Genomic DNA, 10,730 nt, shown 5'->3' with positions numbered 1-10,730 from the left:
TTTCCCTCTCTTTATTCTCCAAACCTGCCCATCACTTCCCTCTGGTGCTCCTCCATGGCATTCCGTCCTCTCCTCTCAGACTCCCTCTTCTCCAGCCCTGTATCTCTTTCACCGATCAACCCCTTCCCAGAGTCACCTGTCACTTTGTGGCTCTCCCTCCCCTCCTCACCTTCTTATCCTAACTTCTCATCTTGTGTTATCCAGTCTCGATGAAGGGCCTCGGACTGTAACATCAACTGTATTCGTTTCCATAGATGCTGTCTGGCCTGCTGAGTTCCTCCAGCATTTTGTGTAAATGGTAGGGCACTCAGCTATTTCCAAATGATCCCAGTGAATCATCATCTTTTAATGATAACTGGCAATGGAATCAGAACAGGTTTAATGTCATTGGCATTTGATGTGAAATCTGTTGTTTTGCATCAGCAGTACATTGCAATACATAACAATAAAAACTATAAATTACAATAAAAATGTATATAAAATTAAGTTAGGTAGAGCAAAAGAGAGTGAATAAAAATGAGGTAGTGTTTATGGGTTCATAGTCCATTTAGAAGGCAGAGGGGAGGAAGCTGAAGCTGAGTGTGTCCTCGGGCTCCTGAACCTCCTCCCTGATGATAACACTGAGAAGAGGGCACATCCTGGGTGATGGGGGTCTTTAATGATGGATGCCACCTTTTTGAGGAATTGCCTTTTAATGATAAATCTTGATGCTAGGGGCCTATGCCCATGATGAAGCTGGCTGAGTTTACAACTTTCTGTAGCTTTTCTGATCCTTTTCCTCCAGACCACATGGTGACGAATCCATTCAGAATGCTCCGTGGTGCATCTGTAGAAACTTGCTGGAGTCTTTGGTGACTTACCAAACCTCCTCAAGCTCCTAATGAAATGTTGCTGCTGACATGCCTTCTTTGTGATTGCATCAGTGTGTTGGGCCCAGAGATGTTGACATCTAGGAGCTTGAAACTGCTCACCCTTTCCACTGCTGATCCCTGAACTCAGCAGGCCAGGCAACATCTATGGAAATTGGTTTTGGGCCGAAACGTCAACTGTACCTTTTTCCATAGATGCTGCCTGGCCTGCTGCGTTCCTCCAGCAGTTTGTGTGTGTTGCCTGTATATACTGATATAGCCAGTCGCAGAACGGTTTATTCCTCTCCATAGATGCTGCCTGGCCTGCTGCGTTCCTCCAGCAGTTTGTGTGTGTTGCCTGTATATACTGATATAGCCAGTCGCAGAACGGTTTATTCCTCTCCATAGATGCTGCCTGGCCTGCTGCGTTCCTCCAGCAGTTTGTGTGTGTTGCCTGTATATACCGATATAGCCAGTCGCAGAACGGTTTATTCCTCTCCATAGATGCTGCCTGGCCTGCTGCGTTCCTCCAGCAGTTTGTGTGTGTTGCTCAGATTTCCAGCATCTGCAGATTTTCTCTTGTTTCTGCAAATCTCTGTCCAGACTATACGAACACAGAGGATTCTGCCGAATTTGGAAATCCACAGCAACACACAAAATGTTGGAGGAACTCAGCAGGTCAGACAGCATCTATGGAGAGGAATAAACAGTTGACGTTTTGGGCCGAGACTGTTCATCAGGACTGGGAAGGAGGGGGAAGATGCCAGAATAAGACGGTGGAGATTGGGGAAGGAGTGAAGAAGGGTCTCGGTCTGAAATGTGAACTATTTATTTATTTCCATAGATGCTGCCTGACCTGCTGAGTTCCTCCAGCATTTTGCGTGTGTTGTTCCAGACTTCAGAATCACCATCAGAATCAGATTTAATATCACCAGCATATGTTGTGAAATTTGTTGTTTTTGTGGCAGCAGTACATTGTGAAACATAATCAAAAGTCTATAAATTACAATAAGTATATATAAAAAATAAGTAGTGTAAGAACAGGAAAAATAGTGGAGTAGCATACATGGATTCACTTTTCATTCAGAAATCTGATGACGTCGCTGTTTATCTCTCTTTTAATTATTATATTGGATGAATCTCAAGAAAACTGCGGATATTATGTTAATTTTAGGAATTTTCTAAAGTGATTCCATCCGCAAGTGTATTTTGTGGCGTTTTAACATTGTCGAACCGAAACATTCCAGCTAAAAGCCACACTTACTTAAGAGTGTCGCTAGTTGGCGCCAGAGATCAATTTTCAAATCATAGTGAAAGAGGATAAAAGAAAGTCCAGGAATTTGAGCTGCAGGTAACCGTGGAGCGTAACTCCAGAACTACTCGTTCCACTTCACAATCCGCGCCAGAAAGAGGTGGGAGCGAAATTACTCCTTCAAACAGCACGACAATAACAGCTTCATTGAGAGAATAGAAGGCTTATTGTGTAAAAAAAACAAATTGCAATGTCATTACCTCGGATGCAAAGTTATTACAATGAACTGCAGAGTGGGAGGGAAAGTTTTTTTGTCAAATAAAATCGAAAACGAACCAATTATGAAACATTTTTTATAACAATCTATGAAAAAATAGAGTGGGTACAGGAAAATATTTATATGTAGTTTTTTTTTAAAGAAACAAAAGCAATTGAGGCCAATGGCCGGCGGAGCTCCCTGAGAAATGTTAGCGCCAGACACGGAGCTATAATTGAAATGGCGCTTTACGCCAGAGGCAAGTTGCGAGGGCGCTTTTTACAATAGAAGAATGCATGGGGATTCACGTCATTGGGATTTAATGGCCGGCAGGAAATTTGGCATTGGGAGACATTAGGAAAATGCAGAAAAACACACACACACACACACACACGAGTCTGTTTAAAAATGCAGATAGAATTTTACCAGGCACCTTTTCATCAACAAGTCCCCCCACTATTTCTGTTAATCAGGCTGGGTAAAGATCGCGGCAAACGTGTTCTGTGTTACTTATTTTCCTCAGAACTGAAAATTTATGCCTGGTTGAGAATGCCTGGGGGAAGATTACATCAGAAGCAATGACAATGATTAAAATCAGCTCTATTTTTTTGGGGACGGGGGGGGGTGGGAGGGGGTTGCCAAATGTATTTTGAGATGTGACAGAACATCTGATTAAAACCGTTATCCCGGGTAGAGGAGGGCACCGAATCGGGGACTGAGAAATTGAACCGTTAGCAACAGAAAGGAGCAAAAAAAAGAATAATCCTATCACCGAGGGCTCTGACGAGACTGGTTCGCATCAGTTCGGTAGGAGAGAAAAATATTTCGAAATGAGCCAGAGAGCGATTTAATCGGAGCATAGTCCCTGGCCGGAGGCTGTGTAACAGCCCAGGGGCACAATTCAGCTTTTTCCTCCTTCGCCTCCCTGTGTTATTTAGAGACTGATTATTGGTTTTTGCTCTCTCTCTCGCTCTCTCTCTCTCTCTCTCTCTCTCTTATTCTGCAACAGATCCCGATCTGCTTTTAACACAGAAACAAGCTGGCCAGAGAGAGAGGGAGAGAGAAGGGAGACGAGAGAGAAATCCCCCCGAATTTTCATCGAATGTTGTTTGGGGAAAAGGGAAGAGAAGAGATTGATGTTCACGGTAAGATTCGCCGGCGTGTAACCTAGTTTCAGAGCAATCCCGGTGTCTTTTGTTAATTCATTGTCAGTTAAAACGCAACTTGCTACGTCTCGGTTGTTGATACTTTGGTAGTGTTGTTGTGTTGCTCCGGTTCCCGTTTTCCCGTCCCGATCCCGCTGTCGGTCCGGTGCCGAGTCGCCGGTTCGCGCTCACGGTGCCCGCGTATTCTCTCTCCCGGAGCCGGTCTCTCCTCGCCCACACCCTCTCCGGGAGCTCCCTCTCCCGGTGTCCGACGACTTTCGTTACCCGGTGTTCAGCCTCCGCCCTCCCGGTGTGCGGCTCCCCCTCGGCCCCAGGTCCCGTCCACGCTCCCGTTTATTCGTCACCCCTTTCTGAGTCGATTTTTTGATAGCAGAGGTCTCGGTAGCTCAGGCGCCGAGGTCACCGCTCACGGAGCGGAGCGTATCATCTCTTCCTGGGAACTCCCAGTACTTTAGTCTCCTCTTGGCTGAATTTATTAATGTTGTCGCTGGGTTTTGTGAAGGTATCGGCTGAGTTTTAATGACAATGTTCAGGGGTAAAACACAAGTTTAGCATGGGATTTCGGGAATGTTGATTTGTTTAAAGTTTGAATGAATGAACGGGAATCTGGCGAAGTTAAATCCAAGTTCCCGGAGCTTCTGCAGCTGGAATAACTGGGGAAATGAAAGCCACAGACGGCCTGTAAGCTGAGCGCAGTTTCCCGCAGGTCATCCGAGTGGCTCCGCTCCACTGCTCGCTGGAAGCCGCGTTCAGAGCGGGAGCCCACCGTCTCAGCCCAATCTCCACAGATCTAACCCACCGTGAAAGAGACTGCGTATCTGCGCATCAGATTTTCCGTTGTTTGTCGGACTGTCACTGAAAGTAGAGGCGGGTTAGTAGACGGCGGAATGGAACAAGCATTGCCCAGTTTAGTTCCTATCAGGGAGAAATAGGACTCCTGTGTAACTTGCATGGAATATTGGTTACTCACACCCAGAGTGCTGGGAGTATTTCTGGCATTCTCCTTATAAAAAAGGACGCAGAGTTATGGAAAAGCAGCAAAAACATTTACTGGATTCGTTCCAGAACTGGAGGTATTATCAAAAGGCTGAACAGGCCAATGTTCTTTTGTCTAAAATGCATCTATGTGATAAATGAGAAACAGAGCGGCTTCCACATGCACACGACCAAAACCGGAGACCACACAAAAAAAAGAAAATCTTCATAAATTCAATGGGGAAGTCAAGAAAAGTTCTTCATCGGGTGGGGAGTGGGAATGTAAAAGTTGTCCCACAATGAGAGGGGGAGTTAAAGAGTGGAGGTGGGAAAGCTGGATGCACACACGAGTGAGCAAGACCAGGAACGATGTGAATGCCTGAAATGCACAAGAGTGTAGGTATGGGAAACCAAGGAGAAAGAGATTGAAAAAGTGGAATTTCCCAGTGGCCAACCATTTCAATTCTAATCCCCATTCCCATTCAGACATGTTGGTCCATGGCCCCCTCTTCCTCCACGATGAGGCCACTCTCAGGTTGGAGGATCAGCTCCTCATATTCTGTCGGGGTAGCCTCCAACCTGATGGCATGAACATCAATTTCTCCAAAATTTGGTATTTTCCCCTTTTCCTTCTTCTGTTCCCCACTCTTCTCCTCTGACCTCTTCTCCTGACCTGCCTATCACCTCCCCCTGTGCCCCTTCTCCCTCCCTTTCTCCTGTGGTCCACTCTCCTCTCCTATCAGGTTCCTTCTCCAACCCTTTGCCTTTTCCACATCACCTCCCAGCTTTTTACTTCACCCCCCTCTTCCCCACCCACCTGGCTTCACCTATCACCTTCTAGCTTGTCCTCATTTCCCTCCCCTCACTTTATTCTGACATCTTCCCCCTCCTTTCCAGTCCTGATGACGGATCTTGGCCAGAAGCGTTAACTGCATGTTCCTCTCCGTAGATGCTGCCTGGCCTGCTGAGTTCCTCCAGCATTTTGTGTGTGTTGCAAAAAGAAAGATGTGTTTGAGGGTTAGATAACGAAAAGTGTTAGGAGTCTCAGGTGGAACACCATTCAGACATGTACCCAATTAGGCCGAATGGTCTGTTTCAACAGCTCCAAGTAGATAATTATCCAACATGTTACCCTCATAATCTACTCAGTAGCATGATGGTAACCTAATGAGGGTCTTGGCCTGAAACAGCCTCCATAGACGCTGTCTGGCCTGCTGAGTTCTTCCGACATTTTGTGTGTGTTGTTCAGATTTCCGGTATTTACAGAGCTTCTCTTACTTGTGATGTGTCGTCCTTAGTTCAGTCAGTGCACAGGCCCTGAAGAGGCTGCATCTGTGCTGTATAATTCTGTATCTCCAGTGGATGAAAGACTCTGTGTCTGAGCCCCACATTAGAGATGAGATCACAAAGCTAATTATACAGAGATCTGTTGAGGGAGTGTTGTACTCTTGAAGGTATCGTTTAAATGCGTCATTAGACTTCTGTTCTCTCAGGTGTGTGTTTCAAAGATGAGTCAGAGAGTTATTCCGATGTGCTAGGATGTTCTCGCCTGTCCGTTGGTTTCATGGATGACTTGATAAGATGGATGCAGAATCCACAAAAAGAGCGGGAGTGAATTGTTGATGGAATGGGATTCATTGTGCTTCTGCATTAACATTCTCAACCCCTTCCTGAGTGCTTTCTTCCCTTATTGAGCGACCATTGGTTAGGGATTCCTATGTGTTAGTGGGGAAGATTCTCCACTTCTGGTGGGGGGGGGGGAGGCAGGGGAGGTTTGAGGGCATCCTCTGATCACCTGCTGGTTTCTCTCAGTGACAGGTCAGAGTAGAAAGGCTGATATTGGACGTATGAACAACATGGCCTGTGCAGTAGAGCCAATCGAACAAAGTGAGAGCCTCATTGCTGAGTATCTTAGCTGGAATAAAAACCTGAATTTGGAAGAATAATCAGATAAATCTTAGTGATATCCTGCCAGTATTTTGAGATACCTGGCACAGGTAATCTACACCTGAGAAGTGTACAAGAGGATGCAATTTGCCACTGTTGGTGGATGGTGAGCTTCATGCATCTTTGAACTTTGTTTTGCCCAGGTAGCCCAAGGCTGGCACACTAAAGGTTATGATGAATTTCATCATTGGTGCTTGCCAACACTGAGAAGCAGCTCCAGAGAAATGGAAGGCTGAGCCATGTTTTCAAAGGTCTAATCACTGACCTATACAATACTGTCCTTCGTCTCCACTGCGTCTGTTCCCAGGATGAGGCTTTCCTTTCCAGGACATCAGAGATGTCCTCCTTCTTCAAATTCCTCCACCATTGATACTGCCATCACCCACATCTCCTCCATTTCCAGGACATCTGCAATCTCCCCATCTTCCCACTGTCTTAACAGTGATAGAGTTCCCCTTGTCCGAACCTAGCACCTCATGAGTCTTCACACCCAACCCATTATTCTCCTACCACCAAACACATCTTTAACTCCCCCAACTCCTTGCTTTCTGCAAGGATTGCTTCCTTCATGAATCCCCTGTCCATTCATCCCTCCCCTCTAATCTTCCTCCTGGCACTTATCCCTGCAAGAGGTCAAAGTGCTACACCTGCCCATTCACCACCTCCCTCACTTCCAGTCGGGGCCCCAAACAGTCCTTCCAGGTGAGGCAACACATCTCCTGTGAATCTGTTGGGTTTGTCTATTGTATCTGGTGCTCCCTCTACATTGGTGAAGCCATTGTAAATTGGGGAACTGCTTTGTCAAGCACCTCCGCTCCATCCACCCAAAGTAGAATTTCTCAGTGGCCAATCATTTTAATTCCTGTTCCCATTCCCAATCCAATGCATTGGTCCATGGCCTCCCCTTGTGCTGTGACGAGTCCTTGCCTCATATTCCATCTCACTAGCCTTCTACCTGCTGGCATGGATATTGATTTCTCCTTACAGTGAAATATTTTTTCACTCCCGCTTCTCTCTTCTATTCCCCACTCCGGCCTATTACCTCTCCTCACCTGCCTATCACCTCCCAGGTGCCCCTCCTTCCCTTTCTCCTATGGTCTACTCTTCTCTCTGATCAGATTCCTCCTTCTCCAGCTCTTTACCTTTTCCACCCATCTGGTTTCACCTATCACCTTCTAGGTAGCCCTTTACCAACCCCCCCCCCAATCCCCATCTTCTTATGCTGACATCTCCCCTTTCCTTTCCAGTCCTGATGAAGGGTCTCGGTCAGAAACATCAACTGTACATTCATTTCCATAGATGCTGCCTGACCTGCTGAGTTCCTGCAGCATCTTGTGTGTGTTGCTCTGCATTTCCAGCATCTGCAGAATCTCTTGTGTTTATTATTTTGCAGGTGTTAAGAGTTAGGCCCTTTATGTTGTCCATCTCAGTGAATAAGTAGCTTGGAGGCTGGCTACCAAATGCTTGTATACAGCATTTATCAATCAGTCATTATCACAGTAAACATTGTATTCCTGTTGGTAAGAGCTTACTTTCAGTCAATTGTCTGTTGTATTGTACAGGACAGCTCACACTTTAAAAGTGATAGTTTGGTTTCAAAATTTTGAGATCTACACACAGTAGTTACTTTATTAGGTACTGCCTGTACCTAATGAAGTTGCCGCTGAGTGTATGTTCATGGTCTGCTACTGCTGTAGCCCATCTACTTCAAGGTTCGATGTGTTGTTCATTCAGAGATGCTCTTCTGCACACCACTGGTGTAATGTGTGGTTACTTGAGTTACTGTCACCTTCCTGTCAGCTTGAACCGTCCAGCCATTCTCCTCTGACCTCTCATTAACAAGGTGTATTCGCCCACAGAACAGCCGCTCACTGGAGGTTTTTTGTTTTTCACATCATTCTCTGTAAACTCTTAGAGACTGTTGTTTGCGAAAGTCCCAGGAGATCAGCAGTTTCTGGGATACTCAAACCACCCTGACTGGCAACAACAACCATTCCACAGTCAAAGTCTCTCAGCTCACATTTGATGCATCAGCCCTTCTGATGTTCAGTCTGAACAACAACTGAACCTTTGACCATGTCTGCACACTTTGATGCATTGAGTTGCTGCCTCGTAATTGGCTGATTAGTTATTTGCATTAACGAGGTGTACCTGATTAAGTGGCCACTGAGTGAATATCACACATCAATATAATTCTGTATTTATAGTACAGGAAGGGTATGATTAAGCTGAAAAAATACAGAAAAGGTTCACAAGGATGTTGCTGAAACTAGGGGGCTTGATTTACAAGGAGGGGGTGGTCAGGCTGGAGCGATGGAGGCTGAACTCAAGCCTGGCTGCACAGTGAAGCGGGTTGGGCAAGGGGTAGCAACACCATCCCGTAGAATCCCAGAGCTACAGAAACACCAACAGAAGCTCCAAAGACCTTATTCCTGGGAGAGGAAGAATCTGTGCCGAGAGGACTTACAAAGTCGTGCAGTGAAATCAGAAGCCACAGGGCCAATCCACCTTCGGCCCAGGACCAGGGACTCTGGCCCTAGGAGGGGTGGTGGGCTTTGGAAGAAGGAGGAGGAGGAGGTCAGGGGGTGACTTGATAGATGTTTATAAAATGATGAAACACACAGATGGTCACAGTCTTTTTCCCAGGGTAAGGGAGTCTGAAACTGGAGGCCACAGGTTTCAGAGAAAGGGGTACAATAGGAGACCTGAGAGGCAAGTTTTTCACATAGGCTGGTGGATCTGTGAATGGAACTGCCGAAGGAAGTTAGAGACGTGGGGATTCTTACAACTTTTGAACAGGCTTATGGATTGGGAGGTTGTAGAATGCATGGGCTAAGTGCAGGCAAATGATGCCAGCTCAGGAAGGCACCTTGGTCAGGATGGGCATGTTGGGGCAAATGATGCCAGCTCAGGAAGGCACCTTGATCAGGATGGGCACGTTGGGGCAAATGATGCCAGCTCAGGAAGGCACCTTGATCAGGACGGGCACGTTGGGGCAAATGATGCCAGCTCAGGAAGGCACCTTGATCAGGATGGGCACGTTGGGGCAAATGATGCCAGCTCAGGAAGGCACCTTGATCAGGACGGGCATGTTGGGGCAAATGATGCCAGCTCAGGAAGGCACCTTGATCAGGACGGGCATGTTGGGGCAAATGATGCCAGCTCAGGAAGGCACCTTGGTCAGTATGGGCATGTTGGGACAAATGGCCTCTTCCTGTGCATTAATATTCCATGGCTATTATTTGTTATATTATTCACCAAATTATGATACCTGAATTGCTAGATAATCTTATTAGTTCCAAGATTATTTGTTAAATCTGTTTATTAGATGGTCTGTTAAGATTACCTTTAAGATTACGCTTACAGACTGGTACGCCTGCCTACCTATCATTACTATCTTCTGTTTAATTCCTTAGCTATTTTTATGACTACTCATCTCCATGTCTGCATCTCACTTTCCCCATCCATCTCTTGTTTGTGTTATATCTATCTGTTGCCCATTAATCTTTCCAATTCTGTAAGCCAGCAATGGTTTATTAAAAAGCTGCTTCTTTCAGCCCCAACGTGGCCAGGTGTTTATTATTTGCCACTGCCGCTGCATTCGCTTCTTTCTTCCTGCACCTTCATTCTGATATGCTAGTTACACTTAGTCAGCTTTTCACACCCTTAACAGAAGAGTTCTGAAGCAGAATTTCTGCGTGTTCCCTCCTCTTCATTTCCCCAGTCTGACCTCTTTCCTCTTCTCCTCACCTATCCCCGATCCCCTCCTTCTATGATCCATTCTCCTCTCCTATCAGGTTCCTCCTTCTCCAGCCCTTCACCTTTTCCACTTATCACCTGCCAGCCTCCCACCCAGCTTCACCTATCACCTTCTAGCTTGTATTCCTTTCCCCCATCCCCATCTTATTCTCACATCTTCCCTTTTCCTTGCCAGTCCTGATGAAGGTTCTTGGCCCAAAGCGTCAACATTTATTCCACTGCATAGATGCTGCCTGAGCTGCTGAGTTCCTCCAGCACTTTGTGTGTGTTATTCTGTTCAGAGTTCCGCTTTTGGAAAAGATATCCATTCAGACAGAGAAAAAGATTCAAGGATGTCTTCAACTCCTTTCTTGAAAGTACAATATCCACACTGACCCCTGGGAACCTCTGGCGTATGATTGCTCAAAGTGGAGTAGGGGATTTGGGAATATTATTGAGAGGCATGTATTTATTAGAATCCCCCAGAAAGAGAGGAAGAAGGTATCAACCTACCCATCCTGTCAGGCAGTACCCACTCCTTCTGTAGA

The 10,730-nt window shown here is 46.1% G+C and overlaps 1 protein-coding gene across 4 annotated transcripts in view; it reads left to right on the top strand.

Annotated features, from left to right (window-relative positions):
* Nucleotides 1-3,047: 3,047 nt before the first annotated feature.
* The window catches only part of LOC140740883 (BTB/POZ domain-containing protein kctd15), a 94,994-nt gene continuing 87,311 nt past the window's right edge, over nucleotides 3,048-10,730 (top strand). Inside the window, exon 1 of one of the 4 annotated variants that reach the window (XM_073070485.1) lies at nucleotides 3,048-3,163. Coding sequence is in view for 1 of the 4 variants with exons in the window: in XM_073070484.1 (XP_072926585.1) it covers nucleotides 3,493-3,501 (9 nt within the window). In the remaining 3 variants the exon portion in view is untranslated. Of the gene's footprint in view, nucleotides 3,164-3,193; nucleotides 3,502-10,730 lie in introns of those variants that run through there. The other 3 variants (XM_073070483.1, XM_073070482.1, XM_073070484.1) reach the window with 3 other exon arrangements.

This window comes from Hemitrygon akajei, chromosome 17 (assembly GCF_048418815.1).
Source record: "Hemitrygon akajei chromosome 17, sHemAka1.3, whole genome shotgun sequence".
Taxonomy (NCBI): domain Eukaryota; kingdom Metazoa; phylum Chordata; class Chondrichthyes; order Myliobatiformes; family Dasyatidae; genus Hemitrygon; species Hemitrygon akajei.
The sequence above is the reverse complement of the archived record's forward strand: the minus strand, read 5'-3'. Positions and strand labels throughout refer to the sequence as shown.